General features: G+C 40.8%; 2 protein-coding genes across 6 annotated transcripts in view; both read right to left on the bottom strand.

Annotated features, from left to right (window-relative positions):
- Window positions 1-1,442, bottom strand: part of TULP1 (TUB like protein 1) — a 35,979-nt gene extending 34,537 nt beyond the window's left edge. The window contains exon 1 of the mRNA XM_083745001.1: window positions 1,384-1,442. The gene's annotated coding sequence lies outside the window, so the exon portion shown is untranslated. The remainder of the gene's footprint in view (window positions 1-1,383) is intronic.
- A 1,118-nt stretch (window positions 1,443-2,560) lies between these two features.
- Window positions 2,561-26,519, bottom strand: part of FKBP5 (FKBP prolyl isomerase 5) — a 33,056-nt gene continuing 9,097 nt past the window's right edge. For 2 of the 5 annotated variants that reach the window (XR_014565771.1, XR_014565773.1), the window contains 7 exons: window positions 20,525-20,681; window positions 18,847-18,937; window positions 16,291-16,374; window positions 15,633-15,818; window positions 12,519-12,758; window positions 8,919-11,184; window positions 2,561-8,856 (listed from right to left, as the gene is read on the bottom strand). Coding sequence is in view for 2 of the 5 variants with exons in the window: in XM_083745018.1 (XP_083601144.1) it covers window positions 11,080-11,184; window positions 12,519-12,758; window positions 15,633-15,818; window positions 16,291-16,374; window positions 18,847-18,937; window positions 20,525-20,681 (863 nt within the window). In the remaining 3 variants the exon portion in view is untranslated. Of the gene's footprint in view, window positions 11,185-12,518; window positions 12,759-15,632; window positions 15,819-16,290; window positions 16,375-18,846; window positions 18,938-20,524; window positions 20,682-26,519 lie in introns of all 5 variants that reach the window. The other 3 variants (XM_083745018.1, XM_083745019.1, XR_014565772.1) reach the window with 2 other exon arrangements.

Below are 26,519 nucleotides of genomic sequence, written 5' to 3'. Positions count from 1 at the left end.
TCTTTAGAGGCTGAGTCCTTAGTTTGGGGGACCATTCAAGAAAGGGACCACTCTTTGCACTTCAGCGTACAGGCTCTTGCATACCATATTCCTGCTTTTGATGTTGAGAAAATATCCCCCAAATCCTGTTTTATGGCGGCTGGATATAATGCAGGGGAAGATGTCTAACAGGATTGTGCAAAGGGAGAAGGTGACATTGGGGTTGTGCTTTCCAAGGCAACAAGAACCACATCATGAATTTGCAGTATCCATTTACTTCATTTTCAGTTCTGACCACATTTGAATGGCAGTTGCTTTTTTAAAAAAAGGGAATCTAATAAAAGATCTCACAGTCTTGACTGGCACAGCAATAGTTTTTCTCTATCTAGCTCAGGGGTCTGCAACCCGCGGCTCCGGAGCCGCATGTGGCTCTTTTACACCTTTGCTGCGGCTCCGGGGCGGATACTAGCGAGGGGAGGAGGCGCATTGTGCGCCCCAACACTCCCCACTGTGGTGGGCGCTATACTGGCTGTGACGTCGCATGGGGGCCGTGCGTGCGTTAGTCACACACCGTCCCGACGTCACCTGCCCGCCCGCCCGCTACATTGTAAGCTGGTCACTGCATTGAAAGGGGGCATGTACGCTGGTCACTGTTTTGAAGGGGAGTGAAGAACACACACACACAAAAAGGTAACTTGTTAATTTAACGTTTATTTCTATGAGGAGGAGTAATTCTGAGGGGTCAAACAAAGAAATAATAATAAAAAGTGACAAAAAAGTTATTTTTATAATGACGAGTTTTGCGGCTCCCAGTTTTTTTTTCCTTCGGAAATGGGTCCAAGTGGCTCTTTTTGTCTTAAAGGTTGCAGACCCCTGATCTAGCTAATGGGCTGCGAATGCCTTAATGATGTATTCTCTCTTGTCAGTCTGTCTCTCATACACAAACATCTACCTCTCTTGTTTGTATTGTAATGCAGGACTGAAACCAGATCCATTTCTAAATACTGCAGGCAGTGTTGGTTTTACAATGAATCTCAATGTAATGCCATGGAAACCCACTTCAAGTGCAAGATGATTCTGTGGACCAGTGCTGCTCTTCTATCACCTTGGGCATGAGCTGTGTCGAGAGTACAACTCAAAGGGAATTGGGTGGCCAATAGGCTGGATCGTATTTGATTACTGTGCACTTGACAACGGACATAATTGAAAAGCATCGCTATATAAAAGCTCTGCCTGTGGCATATGATCTGTGGTTGCCTATTTACACAATGGACATAGTTTGGCGACCTGAACTAGATGGGCTCCAGACTCTACAATAACCCCAACTTGGCAGCCAGAATTTCCATTCTTCTTGAAATAATCGTCTCTACAATGTGACATTTATACTCATAACGATATTGTTACCTGTGTCCAGTTAGTCCTCACATTCTTATTCCTGTGTGTTGTAGCAATTTATTTCATCGACTTCTCCCTTTTTTGTGTTACATCGGCTGTTGTAAATAATAAGAAATTTATCTCAGTGGGACTTCCATTCATAGGATCCTGCTGTACATTGGTCATGCAGTACTCTCCACTCTACAGCACAGAGTATAATAATAATAATAATAATAATAATAATAATAATAATAATAATTTATTATTTATACCCTGCCCATCTGGCTGGGTTTCCCCAGTCACTCTGGGCGGCTTCAAGCAGAATATTAAAATACAATGATTCATCCAGTATTAAAAGCTTCCCTAAAGAGGGCTGCCTTCAGATGTCTTCTAAAAGTTGGATAGTTGTTTATTTCTTTGACATCTGATGGGAGGGCATTTCACAGGGCAGGTGCCACTACCAAGAAGGCCCTCTGCCTGTTTCCTTGTAAATTGGCTTCTCACCGTGAGGGAATTGCCAGAAGGCACTCAGCGATGGACCTCAGTGTCTGGGCAGAACAATAGGGTGGAGATGCTCCTTCAGGTATACTGGACAGAGGCCGTTTAGGGCTTTAAAGGTCAGCACCAACACTTTGGATTGTGCCCAGAAACATACTGGGAGCCAATGTAGGTCTTTCAGGACCGGTGTTATGTGGTCTTGGCGGCCACTCCCAATCACCAGTCTAGCTGCCACATTCTGGATTAGTTGTAGTTTCCGGATCACCTTCAAAGGTAGCCCCACATAGAGTGCATTGCAGTAGTCCAAGCGGTAGATAACCAGAGCATGAAACTACTCTGGTGAGACAGTTTGCGGGCAGGTAGGTCTCAGCCTGCGTACCAGGTGGAGCTGGTAGACAACTGCCCTGGACACAGAACTGACCTGCGCCTCCATGGACAGCTGTGAGTCCAGAATGACTCCCAGGCTGCGCACCTGGTCCTTCAGGGGCACAGTTGCCCCGTTCAGGACCAGGGATTCCCCCACACCCGCCCGCCCCATCTCCCAAGAACAGTACTTCTGTCTTGTCAGGATTCAATCCTCCAACCGCCTCCAGACACTCCAGGATTCAATCCTCCAACCGCCTCCAGACACTCAGAATGATGTTACTTCAAGTCAGTAGCTTCTTATGATAAGTGTAGAAAAGAAATATGAAAACAGCAAACCACAATATGGTGGAAAAAAGGTCAGATTTTATTTTTATTTCATGTTTTTGACACAAGTAGGGGTAAAACAGTTTCCCCAACACTGATAAGTGCTTTAAGTTTCTGTAAGAGGTGTTCTGAGAAGGCCCCACTCTCCAAGGATATAAAGACCATTAGGGCACCCTTGGGACAACCCACCTCTGCCCCACCCCAGCAGTGTGCGATCTTAAGCAGTATGTAATTGCCTTTCTACTCCATTTAATAAAAATTGTTCTCATTCATTACCTTCCACTCAGCAGAGTCGTGCCACATTAGAAACTGTATTACATTACTGTGCTATGTTTTAGTGAGAGACATACGGTAGTTCTGGCACACCACCCTCTGCCACTTTAAATTGCACTGGAGGCATTTTCTTCTAATAACTAGACCCTGGTACTGGAAAGAAAACAAAACAGGCAATGCCAACAATGAGATTCGGAACAGCTTCTGTTGTATGTGTACACTGGAAAACAATTATTTTGTGTGATGCCCAATTGGCGGAGAGAGCTTGTTTATGACTCTTTTTCACTGTGCAGAAAAGAAAATAAAGGTGGGTGAAAGCCGGAAACAGGTGGTTTTTTTCTTTTTTTACTGAATGACTTCTAGTTTCTAGCTATTATGTGCGCATTACACAGGGATATGCAATATTACTGGACTCCAAGTATATATAAGAAATAGAGGGTGAAGTCTTGATCATCAGTTTTGACCCTCTCATTCTGCTTCAGATACACTATGCATTTTTATTTTAAAGTGGCACATATACATTTAGTCATTCTTCCTCAACTTATTAAAAATGTAAACATGCAAGAAAGATGCAAAACTGCTGTGAAGATTGATGTGCACATATGTGCAATGATCAGGCCACCAGCACTTGCCAATCTGCACAACGCAGCTGGCTTTTCTTTGCTTCAAATCTAACACTGCGGTTTTATGGAACTGGTTTTTAAACATTTGCCCCAAAGAGGAAAATATATGTTTAAATTGAATATGGCCTCTCCACTCTAAAAATGTTATATGCCTTCACTCTCAAAACGCATGAAAACTGAACCCTTCCACAGATTTAATGCTGCAGCTGTGCTCCTTTGTTCCAGTTACTGAAAAAGAGGAAATAGATATCACTTGTGGCTATAGACTTATTTTGCCTCCAGCAGCATGGAAGAGAAAGGATTCAGATGTCTGCCTGAGTAGCAATACCTCAAATCCAATTGGTGAGAAATAAATGGACTCTGAAAAACCTGTAGCTTCAGGAAAGATCTGAATGAAGAGAGAAAAGACAGTGAATGAATTTCACCTTAAGGCCATGGTGTCTGGGGCTTCTGTTGCATTTGCTTTGAGGACACTTCAGAATAAGGTATCTTTCCCTTCCTCTGTTCCTCTAAAGTGCTGAAGCTGGACTGAAAGCAACTTGTAAAATGCTATTTAGTAGCCCTGCCCTTGTATCAATGGAGCAAGGCATTTATTCTCCTGAAGAAGGGAGGTACAGAGTCTCTGGCCTGGAGAGGTAGGTGGCTTGCTCTGCATTTTTTCCTGTAAATGGTAATTGAAATTCTCAGTCGCCTCTCTCTTTCAAGGCCACTTCATGCTATTTTCCCCCTTGACGGGGGGGGGGGGGGGGATAAGCATTCAGGTTAGAAAAGCTGCATTAAAAAGTAGCATGTGCTATTTCACTGTGGGGGGTGAAAACCAATGTGGCCTAGTAAAGAGAGGATGGACCAGGGTTGTGCGAGATGCCCAAATTTAAAGTGCGGTAAATTAGTAGTAGTACAAATACAACACATCAGAACACTATCGCATGCGCAGACAACCTGGCTTCCCAACACATATGCCCACTGCACTCATGCAACCACCTGTGTATTTTTTTCACCCGTCCTGTAGTTTGATATTTACCTGTTCACAAGGGGCAACTAACCATTGCCCTGGGCAAGTACTATGGCAGCTAACTGCTCCTGCCAATAGCTTCCATAGTTCTGTGCTGTCCCTTTGGGCACCAAGCATGCAGCTTTATTTCCTGGTATTAAAGTTCATAGTACTTTGGGAAGAAACAGCACACAAGGCCTGTAGGCTCTGTATCATAGCTCTTTGCATACCAGAGACCCAAGCTGTAAGGGTTGCATGGGCGTAACTCCAACTCTCTATTAAACTGTACCCCCCCAAAACAAACCCACACACCTTCAGCTCCTATAGTTTGTTCTGTGCATTATGTTACTAAAACACCAGTTGCATGTGAGCTGGGAGGGGATGGACACCTTCCCCCTTAGTAATTTAGATGGCTGCTTTATACAGTTTCCCCAACACTTGCATTAACCTAGTATTATATATATGAATGAATGAATGAATGAATGAATGAATGAATGAATGAATGGTCTCACATGCCACCAACCATTAAGCAAAGTGGCTGCCTCAGGCAGAAGTTTCTGGGTGTTGCAAAAGTTGCCATTTTATTCCAGCAGATAAACATTTGTGGGATTTTCTGCCTCAAATGCCAAAATAACCTGCCTGCCTCGTGTATGCACCTCAACTTTTTGGGGGTGTGGGTACTTGATGTTCCACCTCAGGCAAAAAGGTGGGCCAGCCCTGCTCACAAGGATGCATTCTGAATCCTTAAATAATTTTCAGAGTTTACAACATAGTTTCTCTGAGCACAATTCTTTGCTGCACACATGCTTGGAGTGGGCTTTCTGATTCTCTTCAATAGAGTGGACAAGAGAAGCTCTATCTGTACAGCACAACGCATAGAATCCTGGGCAGGAAGCACATTTTTATATATGCAAAGCAAAGCTTAGTAGAGACCTCAATTCACAAGGTTATGAAAATTTCATTAAAGGATTAAATAAAAGTTCATTTATTTCTATTCCCCATAGTGACCAGGTAGATACTGCTGGAAGGATCAGAGGCACAGCATGATGGCGATGACTTTTCTCTGTTGTTTTTCTCCCTCTGTTAATTTAGAGGCACCTTATCTATGATCATGGAAATTTCCAGCTAGTTATTCTAGCTAATAGCCATTCACACCATCTGTACATCCATCTAACCCACCCTTTTAAACGTTCTAAGTAACTTGGCTCTCCCTGTTCCAAAGTTTTCAGGATATGTAGTGGGCCAGAAGAAAGTTAACAGAGGGTCAGAAATCCCTTGTATACTATCCTTGTAACATGAGACCTCTGGTAAAATAGCTGGCTAAAGTGCTTCATTTTCCAGCTACCAGTAATACATCAATACAGCTGTGTCTTGTCATCTTCTGTTTTTTGTGTTTTATTTGAAGAAAAACTTTCAAACTATTAAGGTGCAAGACACATTTAACCCACTGGGATGATTACCAACCTGCTTGTTCTTTCAGGTACTGATTTCTTAACTAGGAGCTGCAAGGTCATTCTAGCCAGAAAAGAAATTCCATGCAGAATGCAGAACCTTTGCTGACTAGGAGGAATTGTGTTGCATCCAAAATTTTACACTACCAGAAAACAAATAGCAACACAGTTATGGGTCCACAAATGAACTTGCCAGTGGCAAGCAAAGGGAGGAATTAAATGCAATGCTAAGCAGATCATTCCAAGCATGAAGAATCCGCCCCCTTCTCTCCATACACTGTTCTGAGGGTTCTCCTGACCTGCCCCTAAAGCCAATTTGGGGAGGCACAGGGGAGGAGAGTGGGAAAGGCCTGCTACACTAGGATGGGCTTCTGCTGGCAGATCTCATGGGCTGAATCCTACCCATAACTTTTAACCTTAGCAGTTGCAGACTGCTAGGGACAGAGTGCTAGGTATTTATCTCTGAAGTCACACTGGAGTTCAGAGGTGCTCACAAACAGTTTTTACTCCTTCTGAGTGCCTCAGAAAATCAAGTCCATCATTATTGCAGGCACAAGCCTGTCCCCTTTTCACAAGTGGGCAACAGGCAGGCTCAGTGGTAACCACACAAAATTTATGTATCCCTGGGTGTGAGCATCATGGCAGCGAAACAAAATAGCAAAAGGGGGTAGTGAGTCAAGCTAAATTTGTTACTAATTCTGGCTGTTGAATTAAGACTTTGAGGAAACCAGTGAAATTTACAAAATGTCTAGGTTTTCATGATGCCAGGACAAATGGCTCTGGATCAAAAGAGAAAGAGGAAAAAGTGCCTCAAATAAGACAGTATTAAGAATCTGAGTATTTGGCATTGCCTGCACTTCAGATGGATCTGAAGTGGACATTGAGTAGAATAATATATTGTGAATGGTGGGTGTGAAATTTTGAAGCTGGCTTAATACAAACTGTGACTGGATTTTTTAGTCCGCTGTTACAACACAGATAAAACGAATACATAATTATGACTTCTTAGCAGAGTAAAAAGGCCACCTGAATTGGTTAGTCACCCCATACAGGCACAAGAACTAGAGAGGGAGCATAGAAAACAAAAAAGGCAGTGCATGGTCAGCAATGTTTTGGCACATTAAGAAGTCATTTTAGCAAGTGGTCTGCTACTGATTCTGCTTTTTTCTTCTCAGCAGGTGATTCTAACAGGTAAAAGGTGGTTTTTGGAGTAACCTACTGCCAAGGAGAGCCACCACCCTCTGATAGCACAGGATAATTAGACTCACCCGGCAACAAGCATTCAGCTGTTAATAATAGGGTGTGATCCTTTCTTTCTGATGAAGCAAAAAATTACCACTTCAATGCCAAATACCAAAGAGGACGTAGAAGTCACTTCTTTTTCTTTTATAAGAATATCCTTAGCATAACCTAATCTAGGTACTACAGAGTTTGGGCTAGTGCAAACAGCTTGGAACAATACAACAGAGGTTCTAGTTCAGCGTGGAATAGAATTTTAGAAAAGAGCCAATTTAGTTTGGAGCATGGAAATGAACATCAAATGGCTATGTTCAAGAACAAAATGATAGCCACTTAATACTGAGGTAGATGCAGTTATCTTGATGTTCCAACAGATATAAAACTAAAAATAGTCTACAGATCTACAGGATTGCAAAACAGGAAATTGCTTGAACATCCACCTTTAGAGGTTCAAGTTTCCAAACCACAGCAGGCACAAGACATAAAACTGTCAGGCATCCTCAGCAAAGTTCTATGATTAGTGGGCAATTTGATGATAAACAAGAGTAACTGAGCAAAGATGTAGTGAGAAGAGGAAGAATTAGTTAAGCCAAGAAAAAGGTTGCTTGAGGAAATTATGGAATGCTCACCACATGACACAGCCACAAGAGAAAATGGGGGAAAGGCTACAATGAATTCTGGCAGAGGTTGATAAACTAAGGCTGTAATTCTAACATCATTTACCTGGGAATAAATCCCACTGAATCTAACAAGACTAACATCTGAGTAGATATGGTTAGGATTGTGCTTAGTGACTACCTTGTCCCAGACATAGGTTTTAGGAGAGTGCAAAAGTGAACTTAAAATACAGTATGGAAGCCTACAAAACTTGGAACATATTTTGAATACTACATGCCCATCATTCTCCTTATTCTGAAATTCTATCTTTGGAGGACATAACATAGTAGCTTCTACTGCTGCTGCCTACTAGGGAGGGGCCTTTATGGACCAAAGCCAGGTCTCTTTTAGATGAAAAGTCTTTCCTGTATGGTCATAGCAAAACTGAAATTATAACTACATAAAATGTGTGTCTGGTACCATTTCACTTTTTAAAAACAAACAAACAAAAAACTGTGCTGAGTTGTTTGCCCTTTCTTGCATTTGTAGCAAGAACATATGGAGGACTGAGTCAGTTTTATCACTGGAGGCAGATAAATTTTGTCAGGAGCAAAAGGTCAAGGCTACCAATTTGGTCTCTCTTCCTAGCACTGCAAATCACCAACATCATCTGGGGAAAAAACCCCATACTGAGAGCCCACCCCCAGGGCAGATTTTATTTTCTTTCTAGTTTTTTATGGGCGAGTTTAAGACTTTCACAATAAGCCACGTGGCTTACGTAAATATCAGAGAAAACAAAAATGAAAATGATGACGTGTAGTCTTGCAGAACTTGCTCCCTGTTATGCCAATTTGGTTCATGTAAGCAGAGTTTAAGCCTAAGATTTGGTATAGAAATGCAAAACACTTGGTATACAGCAAACTGTTGTATAAGCATTATGTCATGCGGCCAAATTGCTATTCTGTGAATGTTTAGTACGATTTTATCCCTTCATCTCACACTATCCTAAACCAACAAAATTTGTAAAATAGTAATAATAAAAATAATTAAAAAATTGTCCAGTAGCATCTTAGAGACCAACTAAGTTTGTTCTTGGTATGATATTTCGTGTTCAGATACACTGAAACAGAAGTCACCAGACCTTTATATATAGTGAAGTCTGGTGACTTCTGTTTCAGTGTATCTGAAGAAGTGTGTGTGCACACTTAAACTCATACCAAGAACAAACTTATTTGGTCTCTAAGGTGCTACTGGACAATTTTTAAATTATTTTTATTTTTATTATTTTTATATATTTCTCCTGCATCAGACCAACATGGCTACCTAAATGAATCTACAACAAAATCTGGGTATGGAAAAGTGCTCAGCCACTTTCACTACGTAGAGAGATGTACAACAATTTACAGGTAAGGATTGGCTGCTGACTGTGTTTTAGTTTCCTTTAAAGTTGACAGAATAACCAGCAGGAAACTACCACACAAATTTCAAGTGCTGAACTCCATCAGAAGAGAACACCTGCCTTTTTTCCCTGTTCAATGACTGTTTAGGGACATCCTCATGTCACCAGGAGAAATGGCACCATAATAGCTGGTTTTATTTGAATAAGTTACCAATAAGTTTTAGCTCGTTTAAACAACCAAACAGTGAAGCAGAAAGGAGAGATGGAGAAAACTATGCTTCCAGCAGGACCAGGAAGATATAGGAAAAAAGAAAATGCATTTTTAAAACAGATACTAACAGGAAAAGATTTTAAACATTTGTTAATTCCCTTTTTTAAAATTAGAGCATTTTTTTTTAAAAAAAAGTTTGTTTAAAAACATAGCAGTGTTGTCATTCTGGTATATAGGAAAGCAAAATGCCCTAGTCTGTAATGGTGCTATAGCAGTATATGCTGTGGATTTGTTTGCATTCCGTTACAGATCAGTAAACTTGCTGACCCAAACTCAGAAATATTCTTTTGCACTTAAAATCATCATAATTTCAGTGGGACATGAATACAATTATCTTTCTCTAGGAGTTGTGTTTCAGTGCTGTTATGTATTTTGAGAAACAATGAAGATTGATATGATATTTCATCTGCAGTGAACATTTGCTGCATTGCTTTAAGCTAAAATCATTTCGAAAAAACCATTGGTTGGATGCAGAATGGACCCTCTTCACTTTATAAAGCAAACAAAAACAAGACAGTGGCACAGCTTCTGGGGAGAAATCCAAGTAAGAATTTGAGATCAAAATCCCAAGAACAAGCACAGAATTTTAAAACCAAAATATTATTTTTGTTTCTTAAGATGCTTATAATGTGATGGGAAAACAAAACTGGATTGCTAATAGGACTAATGGCAATAATTTCCTGAAAGGAAATGCAATATTCTTAATGTTTTCATTACTCGCTCTATTATAATCCCAGGAAAGGTAAAGCCCCTAAAAAAGGACTAAAGACATAATCCAAGTCTATCACTGCATACCTTTCCCGCAAATCTGCAAGACAAATCCATAAAAGGAATCAGGCTACAGTACTTGACTATAGATGTGCCCTCACGCAACTGGTGTTGTGGGGAGAAGGGGGTTCCTGACTCAGTCCAGGTGCACCTTTCATTCTACCTGCAGACGTTTATTGGGTGGGGATAGAAAAGATACTCTTGCCTTGAAGGTGGCATGCTCAGTCATCCATGGGTCAGGGACCTTTCCAGCAAGCAATCATTTAAAAACAATAGTGTGATTTGGACTGCTCAGTTCCCTGAGAAACCAGTTTGTGCTACAGAAACCCATTGGAAATATAAGACAGACTGAAAAAGACCCCAGGAGTCTGGCTTTCAAAGTCATAAACTGCTTTCCACATGGTTCTAGTAGGGCCAGAGGGATGCCTTGCGTTGGTAGCTGCATCTTTTGTTTTGTTTTTGTTTAAGACAGACAACATACACCCATGTGGTGCTACTACAGTACACCAAATGCAATGCCAAAATTATACAGCTGACAGCTCCTAAATGCTAACTCATTTTATAGAACCCTGGTCACTGCCTTTAGAACTGATGCAAACTGATTGAGTTCTCTTTGAGCCACCTCAGTAAAAATCTTCTATAACCAAGACTCGTGTGTGTGTGTGTGTGTGTGTGTGTGTGTTAAAACCATTTGTTCCACTTGGAGTGGTCCCATACTGTCGCTCTGCTCATGTTCCACTGCCGAGAATGCTCACAGCAGTGGCTGTGATTTTATAGTTTCTTGTGAAGCTGCTGAATAGGCTTTTTGCTTCCACAATAACGCCTACTGTAACAACCTTTACAATAAACACTGTTGAATTCTGAGTTCTTCAGAAACCTGTTTGAATGCAGGCAGAATTCAGAAGGATTGTCTTTCTGCTGCACAATCATACGTGGCCCTCTGCTTCTTCACCTTCCGTCACTGTCTCCTTAAGCCCAATTTCAGAGCAAGACTTTTCTTCTCCCTCTCCTGGGGGTTTACTGGCCTCCTCCTGTAACCAACAGCAAACACACAATGTGGAGATTAGTGAGGAGGTAAAAGCATAAGTTCTTAAAGCATAAATTCAAAGATTCTCAAAAAAATAATGCAAAGGGAATTGCTTCCTAGCAGTATTTTAGAAATACCATTCCATTAATTGCTGTAAATGAAGTTGGGCACATGAAACTCAGCATGGGAAATGAATGTTTCAGATACCTACAACTCTAACAACCTCTGAAGTTGCAACATGAATGTAGAAAGGAACGGGAAGATATGCCTCTGTAAACTGCCTGTTACCTAAACCCCACTCTGAGTGTACGAGGAACTGTGAAATGGTAGAAGCAGGTGAATCCTCAATGCTTACAAAACATTCTAGATTTTATCTGAAGCCATCTCTGATACCCAGAGGTGAACAGAAAGAACTACCTCTACTGCTAGAGATAAGAAAAGGAATACGATGAATGCATTCATTATTAGTCTTTGCTAGCAGTTGTAAGGGTTTCTGGAAAACTTTCAGATTATAAAAATTGTTTGTCACAAAATGAAAATGCATCTGGAGCTTACAATATTGTATGCATATAGATGTTGATTGTGATTCAGAAGCTTCACACATGCACCTCTATAAGGAAATAAGAGAATTTCAAAGCCTATTAGCCTGGATGAGCTATATAGTTAAGGTGCCACTGAACGGTAATCTGAAATAAATTAAAAAATTGTCCAGTAGCACCTTAGAGACAAACTTAGTTGGCCTCTAAGGTGCTACTGGACAATTTTTTTTAATTTTCTTATTTATTTTGACTGTGTCAGACCAACACGGCTACCTACCTGAATTGGTAATCTGAAAATTATTCAACTATGGGCTCACGGCTGAGTGTCTACAATCCGACTTAAGCGTCTCCTCAATTGTGCCATTTTTTGTGCCCCAAATGAGCATTCATCATAGGACTGAATACCCCTCCGTAAACAAAGGGGGGGGGGAAACTCCTCTGTGGTGAGATGCTGGAAGATGTCCCTGAGACTCTGAGCCACCTCCTCCATGTGCTGCCAAGCCACCTTAATTTCCCCCCAAGAAGAGAATTCTAAGAACCCACCACCACCACCACCTGTGGAAACTATACTGGGTGGTATTCCACTAAGTTTTATTCAGAGTAGACACACTGAAATTAATGAACATGACTAAGTCAGGTCCATTAATTTCACTGGGTCTACGTCAAATAAAGCTTTGTGGAATGCCACCCAATGCATTGTTAATATTTCTGTATAATTATATACCACACCCCCTCAGTATTTTGGCACAGTTAAAGTTGGACAGAGGTTGGAAGGAGGCCATATTGGCATAGTGCAAACCTTTGCATCTCTCTCCGCAAATTTCTTGAACATGTTGGCATATATTTTCCGGTCACGTTCATTGTGCTCCTTTGTCTTCTTCTGACACACAGTGATTTGTGACCTGGCTGCCTTGTTTTGTGGATTCACTTCTAGCACTCTCTCAAAGTCACACTTTGCCAATTCAAATTCATTCATGAGTAGTCGTGCTTCTCCTCTTCTGTACAAGCCCTTTTCGTTGAGCTGGTCCAGTGCTAATGCCTGCAAACATACATCCACACATTTATCATAGCTAAAATGATTCCACAGACAGAGACAACAAGAATGAGGAAAACGGGACTCAAGTAGAGGATGTGGGACAGAAAGAAAATGTCTGCTCAACATGGCTAACCTGACCCAAAAAACCCACCCCCTCACACACATAAACAAACCTTACTACAGCCAACCCAAGACAACCAACCACACACTCTAGGCCACCCCAACCTCTTTCACCACCAAGGAAATACAACAAGCGAATAGAAAGAGAACCCACACAAGTGACACGGACACAAAATCCCACACATACACTAAGTAGAATAGAAGCATTGCCCACCCCATGTACCCTCCTCCTTTCTTTCCAACCCAACAGTGCACACAACGCTAACATCTCAGAACAGATGAAACTGATCTGTAGAAAACACAACTTCAAAAAATAATTATTATTATTATATTTTTTTAAAAAAACCTGAGTATGTATGCTGGACATAAAGTCCTGTGCTGAGGTGTTATTACAGCTTTTGTTTTAATTAAGGTTGACAACAACAACATTAGAAAAACAACAACAACCGCATATAGAATCATACAGCTGTGACCAGGACTGCCTTATAGAGGCAGGATAACCTAGATTCTCAACTTCCATTTATGGAAAATAAAAGAGGAACATTTTTTCCCCAGTCACATGGTTTTCTAGAAAAGCCTGATTCTGCCAAGTCCAATGAAAAGGAGGGCTGTTAAGTGCTCAAGAGCAAGGACATGAGTCACTGACACAGGAATAGGTAATATTCTAGAAAAATGACTTCAACCCTTAAAATGCAGGGGGTAGAAGGTATATCGTTTTATTTTAATGTCTCTTATATGACCAACTGGTGTCATCCAAAGATTACTGTGCATGCACAGAATGCATTTCTATGCGCACATGTGAGTGTGGGGGAGAGAGAATTACTCCACCACCACATACAGCACTTCATCCCTAAGAAAACCTGCAGCAGAATGGCATACCATGTGGGGGGGGGGGGGCGCAGAGCTGCAGAAGGGGCAGGGGAAATGGTCAACGCATGCTGAAGTGCTTGTACATAATAATCTTGGGAGCCACACTAGACATATCAAAATGAAAAAGCCGAGTTTCTAGACATACAGCTTATTTATTGACTTTAGTAACAAAAGCTGTTTTTTTTAAAAAATAGTGAAGTAACAATTAAACCTCACGTATTATATATCTGCTGCATACCCTGAATTTTTGGCATTTGAACTTCTTAATCAAAACTCCAAATCCAGATGCCAGATGTTTTTATCAGATGTTTCTATGGTGCCTCATTTACAGATGTAAAAATAAGAGCTTCAATATTACTGAATCAAGCATAGAATTTAAAACCCAACAAGGTAATTTTCTCAAACTTCCTGGCACTAAAATGGTGGAAATCTCTCCACTGATCTACAAAATGGATTTGTCTCCAAAACTAGTTGGAAATGTGTATGTTGTAGATGACAAGTCATCTTCAACTACAAATAGAACATTCAAAAAAGAGTAATATGATACAGTGACTAAATGCAAACGGATATTATGCTTAAAGCTTCCAAACAGAGGCCCAAAAGAGAGCTTACAGGCAATGTTTAGATGATGACTCACAAACCCCAGATATTTATAGTTGTACCCGTAAGCACATGCCTTACGTTTGAATAATTATTTTACTAATTTAAATGTTCTGGCTCATTTTTTAACACTTCATTCTAGCTGTGTGCTGCATTCAGAGACCTAAAGCACATAATGGCAGTTCCATTCTGCAGACTTCTAGCCAAACCCAGAATGTAGTCCGTTCTAAAATAATACCTATGCATGCTTAACTGATGGAAAACAGTATGCAATGCAGATAAACCCTGCTGTAACAACACGACAGTATTAAAGAATAAACTTATGGAAATTGTCGCTATTATGTGACTGACATTAAAACGGAAAAGGCCCCTGTTTCATGGCACCCCTAAAAATTTGCCTCGAGATGCTGTCATAGTTCATGTATTACATGTACACCTGAAGGTGTTGCCTAAGAAAGTTCTTGCAATAGCAACCCCCAATTTGTGCAGGGGTTGTGTTCTGGGTCATTGCATGCTACGTCGGGGTGCATATAAGTTCACCCCACCCGCTTTCCCTTCCACATCCGGGTTTGCAGAGATGCATGTGTGCATGGTCGTGCATGCTTTGAACATGCGCAAAATGGTTGTTGCCTGCATTGTGTTCAGTTAAAGAATCATACATTAAGGATCATATGCAGTTCTTCCCAAATCAGTTTACTACTCATGTTCTCTGTAGTCAAAAGGGACATTCTAGAAAGGACAGCCCTACTCCTGTAATGGTCATGAACAAATCGTAGAGAAGTCAGAATATTCACAGTGAAATCCTATACATGTCCTGTCTTTTTTTACATTTTTATTTGCCTTTGCATTGTGCTTTCTTTCACTCTTTTTTTTTTTACAAATGTCAATAAACAAACAAATAAATGTCACCGAGTTCAATGTGGCTTGCTCTCAGGTAAGTGGGTATAGAATCATAGCCATAATGAGGAATCATTCCTCTCAGTGTAAACGGTACAGTACAGGGACTAAACATCTAATGGATTTGTTAAACGTAACTCTTTGCATATATTTGCACTTTGCTTCCAAGATGCCACAGAACTGTTGTATTCTGCAGGCAATGGCCACAACAATCCATCAGCACAGGAGTATTTATAAAGTAAGCTCTATTTCTAAATCTATCAGATAGTAGTTTGTTGCTTTTTAAAGTTTTTAAAAAGGTATTTTGGCATCTGATATAGGGCAGGATATGACCACCACCACCCACCACCAATGGCCTCCCAAACCCCACATGGCCAAATGTCTCTTTACCTTATTGCAATACTCAATAGCTTTCGTATACTCCCGCAACTTCAAGTTGCACATGGCGAGGTTGAGGAAGGCTGCCAACAACAATGATTCTGAAGCTTTAGATTCCCTTTCTGATAAGCCATATTCCATTTCTAACCAGGATACAATCTTCCCATATTGAATCATTGCCTGTAGGTACTTGCCTTCCTAGCATAGGGGAAAGAAGATCAGATTATGAATGTGAAATATATTTGACTATGAAATTTGTTATAATTTGAACAGCAACAGAATGAGAAGGAAGCAATACAGAAGGGCTAGGTGCAACATCAATGGGAACTGAAAGTGTGGAAGTCAGGAGAGTATTAGCAAGCAGTAGTGTTATATAGTCTTGGTGATGTCACATTCTGCCAAGACTACCATGTGCCTAGAAAGAATTTTTCAGAAACCCTCCAAACCACTGCCAATATATCTCATGCCATCTCTACTCCTAGCGTCAGTCCAGCTTACAGGCAACTCCACCTTTGGAATGAGAAGCTGAGGTGGAAAAGAGGCATCATTAGGGTTGCTTGAGAACCACAGTGCTTCCGAAAATGTCATCACTGGCAATTAAACTACAGGGCATTTATCAGAAGAAATTCCAATTATTGATGCTACTATTTCTAGACATGTTGACACAGACCTTGAAGTACACAGTCCCTTTCTCTTTGACGATGCCAGCCTGCTCTAATTTCTCTTTGGTGTCCATCTCCCATGATTCTTTGGCCTGAAAGCAAACATGTATAGCAATAATTAGGTAATTATAAGGACAACAAACCCTGCTTCTTTCTTAGAAATTGTCTTCAGACCCCGAGACATGGTAAACTTCACAGAATCTCACTATTTCCAACTTTGACATTATTTGAACATATTATTTCACGTAATGCAGTAGTGTTAGCAATGGGATCAGTGGGTAGGAAGGAACAGAGGGTATTGTACACAAAGGGTAACCCAGGAAGCTGCCTTATACTGGGTCAGGTCATTGTGTCCATTTAACTCAGTATTACCAACACTGACAGGCAGTGGCTCTCCGGATTCCAAGAGGAGTCTCTCCCAGTTGGGGATTGAATCTGGGGTCTTCTGCACAGAAAGCACATGCTCTACCATCAAACTATAGAGGATACTAGGTAAGCTACATCTGGCTTTAGAAATTAAGAGCAAGTTTCAGAGTAACTAAATATTTAAGGCACTGAAATTAAGGCTATGTCTTGTAAATGGGTTGTTCCAGTCCATTTATTCTTCACACACATTTGGCATGTGAGGGCTTCACTCACTATATTCATTGCTATTTTGCTGCTTGTCATGCAGACCACTGGGCAGAGATCGGTAGAAAATATCCTGGGTGAGTTTTTTTGTCCCTCCTCTCAATCTCTTTCTTTTCCCCAGCAAGTTTACAGGATTAAACAGCAATTGTTTTACTCTTAAAAAAAAGTTTTAGTTTTGCACAATTCTGATTTAGCAAAATTGCACAATATCTGTAATAATAGAAACAAACCAGGCATGTTTAGTGCTCTGAATGTGTGGAGGGCATGTGCCAAGTTTTCTATAAATTATGGTAATTCCTCTTTCCCACTCTTCTCCAACTAATGAGCAACTTCACCTCAAAGATGAGTCTCCTGAACCTCTTCTTGTCATTTTCCCAAACCTCTGTAATGATGCTTCCAGACTTGTTATTTTCAGGTGGGACTCAATCACATTCCAGAAAAATAAGTTTGTTTTGGAGCTCTTGTACAACAAACCCTCCAAAAGCGACAGGAACATGCACTGGAAAGTGTGTGATTACTCTTGTTTGATGTGACATCATCTATCCTCCTCACAAACAAATCAGAATGAATACTCAATAAATAGTCAATGTCATCTAACCTCCCTACAAACCAGGATGAGTGTTCAATGAAGAGTGTCTTGTGCAGGATCAGAGTGTGATGGTGGGTGAAGTAAGAAGTGGCGAGGGGGGCTTCCTGCTTGCCTCTTCCTGCTGTTTCTCCCCTCCCTTCCCCTCCCCACTACCCATCATCTTCAATAGCTATGTGCAGCAGGGCTTCTACCTACAGCTGTAAGAGACTCTTGGAGGGGATTGGGAAAATAGTGAGATGACACTCAGGACTGACTTGATTCCCCTCTCCATCTCAGCAACATGAACAGATCCTCAGGTGCTTTACATTTAAATTGAATGTTAGTTGGAGAAGGCAAAGAAAGAGGTACCGTCTTAATTCAAAGAAAGATTGGCACACACATTTCCCCACCTCCATTCAGAGCATTAAGCAGCACTACACATTTGTTTTGATTATTACAAGGTTTGTGCAAATCTCCATGTGGGGAGCAACTGGTAGCAGAAGTGTGGCAATGGAAGCTACCCACTTAAATATCACCACACATGTGCCAAATTATTAACCCACCCAAAAAGCACTTAACAGGTTCCACACCAGCAATGACTGCAGATGCATAATAATATATTTATCAGATTTTTCCCAGTAAGGAGAAATCCAAATTAAAGGTACTGGCTGACACTTCAATGAAGATAGCATTCTGTGGATGCTGTCCTAAACTTGGGACCCACTTTACAATTGATTATAGCTCTGCTAAAAATCACACTGTCTTGGGAAGTGTGATAGGATGAAAAAGTCATGAAAGTGTGAGAAACCTCTACAAATCTTTCAAGAGTAGAAAGCGTGGAGAAGAAACCAACGCCTTCCTCCTGCAAACATTCCCCAGTATAGACTATAAAAGCACAGCTCCACCTTATGTACATCGTGTTCCTTTACTATACTGTACAGAGATGGGTACATTCGCCAGCACCCCAAAGAGGGCACAGCCTGTTTGGCAATTCTGCCCTGCCCTCCTCTTCGTGCTGTTTGGCAGGACATGATTTTTTTTGTCTGCAGCCCAGGGGGAAAAAAGAAGTACAAAAGGAACAAGCCCAGAACAAGTATTGGACCCCACCCAAAACAATAAAACAAACACACTCACAAGAACACTGTGACCTTAGTTGACGTATCTGCCTTACCAAGCTTTGTCACAAACATGCAGGGGCAGGGAGGGGGAGAGAGAACAGGACATACTAAATGTTTTCATTGCAGAAGAGATATTGTAGGTAAATGTCAGCCGTGTGTGTACGTGTACGTGTGTGTGTGTGTGTGTGTGTGTGTGTGTGTGTGTGTATTATAGCTGTTTACAATTGCAAAAAAGATCCCATTCTCACCTTTTCAAAGCTTTTCAGTGTAACTTCATACACAAGTTCAGCATTTGGCCCTATGCCAAATTTAAGCTTCCCTGCTTCACCAAATCCATATCTAAAACAAAGCATGGAAACAAAATACTAAACAAAAACAGCATAGGATGAGGCACTTAATTCAGCATTCTGAATATTTGCACTCACGTGGAGATAACAGTGGGTAGCTACACATTGGCCCCTGGAAACAAAACAGATGTTGCCTAGGAAACCAGTGGCCAAGTAACTCATCTGTGGCAACACACACAGCTTGTACACACTATACTAGGCTTATCATTACTTCCTTTGTATTCAGATTAGATACTATTATATACCTTGCTTCCTACTCAATTTTAATACCTTCTTCAATGGAACATGCATTTATTTTTCAGTAATGAGATTTTTCACAAATGTCTTAGGATCTTCAATAATCACACTAAACTTTAGAAGGGTAAATAGATAATAATATTTGGAATTATTGCCTAAATTCTTTCTACTCCAACCCTTAAAATCTGCCAGATGTGAATTATGTTACTTTATTTTTTTAAGAGAGATAATACCTCAGAGGACATATGTAAGATTCCTACTATTAGCTAGCAATAGAATGTAGTTCTGGCACTATTAATTGCAAGAGCTGTATTACGATAGAAAATCATTTAACAAAAACACTTTACATGCACAATTGGTTTGCTTTAACATATTTTAATCGCCTCATTTGCGACAAAGGTTAACACAGAATATGCATGTGTTAGTAGCTTAAAGCACAGCAAGGTAATTTTCTCCCTTGCATTTCAATTTGCATTTGTATGTTGCTGTATATACCTGAGAGGGGACAGTGATGTCGCCACCCATTGCGCTTTACCTGTTTGGTTTCCTGCCTATATCCCGCAACTCCTATTCACAAAACTATTGTCTACACATGTGCAATAGCTGACTCAAACGTACACACCAGAGCTTACGGTAACTGTAAAGTTTTTCTTTCAGATTGAAGCTGCTTTGAGATAAGGTTACCAGACATCCCCGGTTCCCGGGGACAGTCCCTGGATTTATAAATCAGTCCCCATACAAAATCCATTAAAGTTGAAAAGTGTCCCCGGATTCATTGAAAAAAATCGGGTAACCTTACTTTGAAGGAAAGCTGATCAAACAGCAGTATTTTTTTTTTTTTAAACTACAGGACTGCTCTGCATTGTGGGTAACTGTGTGTGTTCAAAATCCAGCAATCAAAACACTCTGGCACACTGGAGCCACAGCCACAGAACGTGCGGCAAAATAATGTCTAAATGCATCTTTGCTTACATTAGAGCTGAATGCTGTAGAAGCTGTGTGGCGTGTGCATGTGTAAGAGACAGACAGTAGTGGTCAGTATGGTGAGGCAGAGCTGTGGAGTTGCCCTCCCAAAACCAGCACTGCTACAGCTTAACTGAATGGGACTAGGACAGAGCTGTGTGGTGGGGTGATGTTGTGGCTGTGTAAAAACATTGACAGGAGCACAATATTGGCTCTGTCAGTACATCCACACAGCATCAACCTCACAGCTGCCCTGCTCAAGCACCAGCTCGATAAGCTGCAGCAACACCTGTATTCAGAGGGTGGCTCCACATCTCTGCTTTATCACACCAACTACTGAAAATATTGAGAGAGACGGGAGAAATCTCAAGTTTCTTACTGTGCTCCAATATGTAGGATACAATTTTCTCCCCTTTGCATCTTCTCCAGAGCTTTGTCAATTCCAATGGGAATGTCATGGTCTTCTCCTTCTCCAACCGTGAATGCTACATCTCTGCAATCAAACATCCTGCCATCACAGAATCCTTTCAGATGGACTGTATGAGAAAGAAAACAACAATGCACTGTGAAGCACTGTTTGACTGCAAATATTTTGACAGGCATTAAAGCATTTCATGGCTAAAACACATTTTTGTCAGCGTTTGGGCCCCAAAATAAACCCCAAAGCCACATTGCCCATGACTCTCTGCAATAGAAGTTCACCAGGAGACTTCTGTGTCACCTTTTAAATGCCTGCTGAATATTTTTCTCTTCTGATCCATTGATTTTATTGTTTGGTTTTATGTCTTTATATTGTTGTAAACTGCTGTGATGTATTAAACATCAATATATAAATATATTTCTAAAATGAGACCTCTAGCCATCAGAGTTGAGTACTTCAGATGATTTCTCTAGTCTTTGAAGTTTTCAGAGTCTAGTAAAAGTTTTTCTACAAATAAATTAGTTTAGTCATGTTGTAGCCCAGTTTTCAGAGCCATTGCATAGACATCACAGCTCCTAGCAGCACTGGGCAGTAGGCTCCTGATGTAGAAGTGAGCTTGCAACTGGTGTTTTTGTATTTAAACTGGGACACAGTGTTGCAAAAGCTACTGGCACTCTGCTCCAGCATAAAAATGCTATACAAGGGCACCTGCATGGCACTGGCAGGCAGTGGCGGAGCTTCATGCTCCGGTACCACGGTGTGGAGAGCAGGCGGGGGCAGGGCTGGCACGTGTCCCGGGGACGTGGGCCACCGCCCGCAGGGGCATGCCACGCCACCTGCAGGGGCATGGCACCCAGCGTGCGCGGGGGGGGGGGGGGAGAGAGCCTCAATGGCACCCTACCAGGATCGCGCTGCCGGGGGCGGTGCGCTCCCCCCGCACTCCTCTTCCTCTGCCAGTGCTGGCAGGGAAAATTTCCTCTGTGACTCTGTGCAGCAATCCATTTGTAAATCTTTATACTTCCTGTTTGTGACTCGGCCAGATTGTGGTGCGAAGTCAAATAGTAAAATTACAGTAATACACCTGCACAATAGAAATATTACCTGGATTAACAAAGCTATGTGGACATTCTGACTGAACATCTGTTTGCATATATAAGTGCCTCCCAGAAAGAAAGAAAGAAAGAAAGAAAGAAAGAAAGAAAGAAAGAAAGAAAGAAAGAACAAGTGCTGTAAGAAACACTATGTTCCCATAAGGACTAACTGTGCCTTTCTGGAACAAGGACAAAATAACACATAATGGTTAGTCTGCTTCCTGGTTTCTAAGCAGCTCTGCTGGATCCAGATATTGAGTTTTGACATGCTGACTTGTAAATCTAAGATTGATTATTGCAAAGTGTGCAAATATTGTTATAGCTGTATCTGCTAGCCACATGCAATAAGAGCTACAAAGTTTTCTTTAAAGGAAAACTACTTGATACTTAGTGCTAGAACACAACAAGGTAAAATAACACATTCACTCTCAGATATTAAAAGAACTGACTTGAAAGATATGCAACAAACAGTTCTGTGGCACATCTTAAAGATGAACAAATTTATTGCAGCATAGGTGTTTGTAGCCCAGAGCCCACTTCATCAAGTGCATGAAGTGTTCTCCTAAACCAGCAGAGGGGAATGATTTTTTTTTTTGGGGGGGGGGGGAGCAAACCACAATGTGTATATATACCAGCCAGTTTGGGATAGTATTTCATGAAAGTTTATGCCACAAGACTCTTCATCTTCATCTTTAAGGTGCCACAAGGTTCTTAGTCTGTTGCAGCAAATGAACACACACATCCCTCTTCATGTTCTGAAAATATATAATCAGAAACAGAGGGGGATCCCACTGGAATGCTATTCAACAGTTACTGCTGGCCTTGCATCCTGGTTTCTTAAGGTGAATGATTGGTTCACCATCATCCTGCTTCTCCCTCCTGCTCCTGCAACCCCACCAAAAAAGAAAATGAGAAAATCAATGAAACTGAATTTTCCTGAACATGTTTCCCTTTTCTCACAGGGCTGTTTCACTGGAATTCTGTTCAAATAAGTCATATTCACAATCATACTGAAGTCAAAGTTCTCTAAAAAGTCAATGACACTTTTGCCTGTACATGGGCTGCAGAACAACACTTCCCTCCATAATTTTTGTCCAATAGTTATTGGTATAAGTTACGTACATATGGGTATGATCTCCTATGCTTACACATAAATATGTTAGTGCTTCAGAAGGTCAGCCCAGTTTTCATAATATCAGTTATAGAGATAGCAGCTTTCCTAAAGCCATTTAGTTAGTTTGTTACATAGGTAAAGTTTGAATGGAAGACTCACATCATTACCTAAGCTGCACTAGATACCAACTTTTATTCTTCCTAAAAGAGGAAACTGCTGATCTCAAAATATAATTACAGAAACCTGGAGAACTGAATGTAAGATTGGAAAAATGAGAAACAGAGATAACCTATCCCTAGATGCCATAAAGACATGCCTGAGTTAAAGAAGATTTGCAGGCACCACCATGAGCTTATTGGTGGCATCTGTAAAGTCTCATGCATGGACCTATGAAAGCCCTGTGAATCAGCTGATGGTCAGGGTTCACATAGCTATGTGTTTCTGATAGCTAGAGATCTCTGAAGTTTTTCCAAAAAGCAAGGAACAAGGTTCATCCTTTCAACTGTACTTGGAATGGAATGCTCACATTGTACTTGGTGCACTGAATAGGTCGGAGGGCAGGCAGCTGAGAGATCAGCACTGTTAGTGCCTCTTTCCAGAACATTCATAATAGCTGGAAAACCAGCCCTGTGAACAGCAGGCCAGTCTCTGAATTTAGAGCAATATTTCATTAAGTTGTAGATGGTTAGTCATTCATCACACACACGGCTACAGGAACTGTACTATCTACTCAGGTTTCTACTGGAGAGCAGCAAATCAAAGAACACAGGCTGTGAAGAAACAATTTCAATCCTGGCACACTTCTACCTCTTTGCCTAATGCTTCTAAACCTATGGCCTTCTTGCCCCTAAGCCAACACTGTATGTTCAACCAAAAAATAAGTTTCTCGTGTAAATAATAATAAAAAGAAACCAGAACAACCCTCTCCCTTGACCACCATTTGCATAGAAAGCAAACATCAAGATTTCTAGATGTCTGCTGATCATCAAGCATGAACACCACGCAGAAACAAAACATAACTAGATGCCAGAACTCAGCAGGGCATAATGCAACAGTATTGCAACCATCCATCATAAGCTTCATTCACATGAACAAAGACAAATCATATTAGGTATTTCTGAAGGGTGAACTTCACTTCAGTCCTAGTGACATGCACAGAAGTATATCCCTCACTTTCTCCCTATGTAGCAATCTCTTAGTTCTGTCCTGCTTTCTACTGAAGATACCTAGCTCTTGAAGCAATTACCTACGGTGACTGGCAATAGCTCTCTGGGGTTTCAGATAGGAGTCTTTCCCAGACATAGAATTATAGAATTGTGGAGTTGGAAGGGATCCAAAGGGTCATCTAGTCCAACCCCCTGCAATTCAATGCAGCCCTACTCAGGCCCATGCAGAGGGTAGGGGGCAACTAGGTACACTTGCCCAAGACTTCAGAAGGCTAAGCTGCCTCAGACAAACTCTGCATGCACCTGTCCCTATCCTGGGGATGCCAACACTGAACCTTTCACATGTAAAACATGTGTTCTGTCACTGAGCCAAAATAATATACCGTAATAAACATATGATACATTATAGTATAATATAATATATAACTGATATATAATATTATATAATTATAAAATGCAAAACTGATTTATAAATACTAAACATTATAAAAGAGCATTTCTGGAGATTAAGGACTTCTTTTATGACTCTTTCACATATAGTATATTGCCCAGCAGTGTGTAAGTATGCGCCCTATGGGAAGTCGCTGGGGAGTGTTTGGAAGGATTCCAATTACACCAGCAACATGGGAGTCTTTGGCCTCCTCAAACTGATGCTCAGTTTAGATGGGTAATGTGATTGGGTGGAAAAGACCCAGGCAATCAACTCCTCCTAGGTTTCCCTTTGTTTTTCAACCATCATTGTCAAATCTGTGGCTGGGTTCAAAAGTAACAGTCTTCAGCCAAATAAGCTCGTTCCAGAGTTTGTTAAACTACCATTACCCAGCTGATGACACAGGAAATCATTTCAGTTTAAGAAATGGAAGAAATCTTTGTGAAAGCTGGGTGCACAAGGGAAAGAGTAAGGAGGGAAGACATGGCACAAAGCTCATTTTCGCCCAAATAAATCATGATTTATTGCACTGAGATCAATGTGCCTGATCATGGTCTATGTCTCAATGGCTCTCAACCTTTCCTCAACTCCTTCCACCCCCATTATCCCCAACTGACACACTGTACTAATATTCTTTCTCTCAGTTGCTCTCAGTCATACATTACGCAAAAAGTAGCAGCAAAAAACCTGAGTTCCTGTATTTGGGATTCATTCAGTGTGAACTTTGCTATCTCTATGTCCTCAGTCCTTGAAAGTCCTCACTAAGCCTTTTTTGGAGGGTTTAGATTTGCAAACTTTTATACTTTTGCATACCCAGGAAACCCCCTAACTGTACAGAAACATGTTCCTTATTTTGGGGTGCTTTTCATTTGCTTCCAAGTTGATAGGCACTTTGGACAATCCCCATTCACTATTAGAGGAAGTGATTTCATATGAATTGTATAAACATGATATCAGAAAAACTCCACAACTTGATTATCAAAGTTACTTAAGTGCTGCCTAAAGCAGATCATTTGGATAGAATTACACTTGGATTACACAGTCAGAAACTCTAGCCAGACCAGGGAACATCACTTCAGCTGCTGAGCTAACTTATTGTTCTCTCAGTGCCTAGAGCAATTTTGTTTTGAAGAGCACAGAACACTGTGTTCTGAATGTGGCTGGCACATGAACTCTGTGCACTGACAGCAATTTGTACTCTGATTAAAACAGCAGAGGGGCTGTAACACAACTTGGAATGCAAATATTCAACTGCAGCCTGTGTTTTAGGAAGCAGAGATGTGAATTATGCCCCATCAGTCAAGCTAATAACACTGTCTACAAAAATCCAGCTCAAATATTTCAGTTCTGCTCCATGCATATTTCCTCCCATTCTAATTATAGCAGTAATATAATTGCCAGGAATCTTTGTATCAGCTCCCAAGTTAATATTGGGTTTTACTAAAACTGAGCAGAAACACTATCAGTTAAAGCCTGCTTGGCTTCTAAATGCAATCATAACTACTCTTCTGGTTTTCTGCCAACCTGCTCTATTCAAGTCAAATTGTCAGCACATTTCCACTTCACACTAGCTGACAACGAGTCTGAAATGTGGCTGTCAATCCAGAGGCATTTATCTACTGGAACAAGAAACAGAGGTAGCAAACATAAATTTAGTTTCTTCAAAACATCCCATCTCTACTTCTGCTTTACTGACAATATGGGGACCAACTGGGGGCAGGAAGGTGGGCACTTGGTATCACTGTCTCTTAGCATGCCCAATTTCCCCTGGGTTACACTTCATGTATTCTGAAGACTGCTGCAGATGGCTTTATTTCCATGATTCTCACAAAGCAGCTGTTCAAAGGGAATAAACTTAATCATTAAATTAATATCTCTGCTTTAGTTTAAGAGTCATGTTATTTTTGTGAACCATACAACTAAATCTATAAGATACTGAAAACACTTCTGAATTAATAAACTAATCAGGAAAAGAACAAATTGCTAATAAATTTACAATTCAGTTCTGAACATGACTACTCAGAATTCTCATTGGGAGTTGAAATCCTAATTGAAAAGCCTTTTGCTATAGGCATACTTTATTGCAAGGAAGTCTAATCTAACTCAGTGGGACTTGAGTACACACACGTCGGATCATACTACAAAAACTTTT

This window comes from Podarcis gaigeae (assembly GCF_964106915.1).
Source record: "Podarcis gaigeae genome assembly, chromosome: 6".
NCBI lineage: Eukaryota > Metazoa > Chordata > Lepidosauria > Squamata > Lacertidae > Podarcis > Podarcis gaigeae.
The sequence above is the reverse complement of the archived record's forward strand: the minus strand, read 5'-3'. Positions and strand labels throughout refer to the sequence as shown.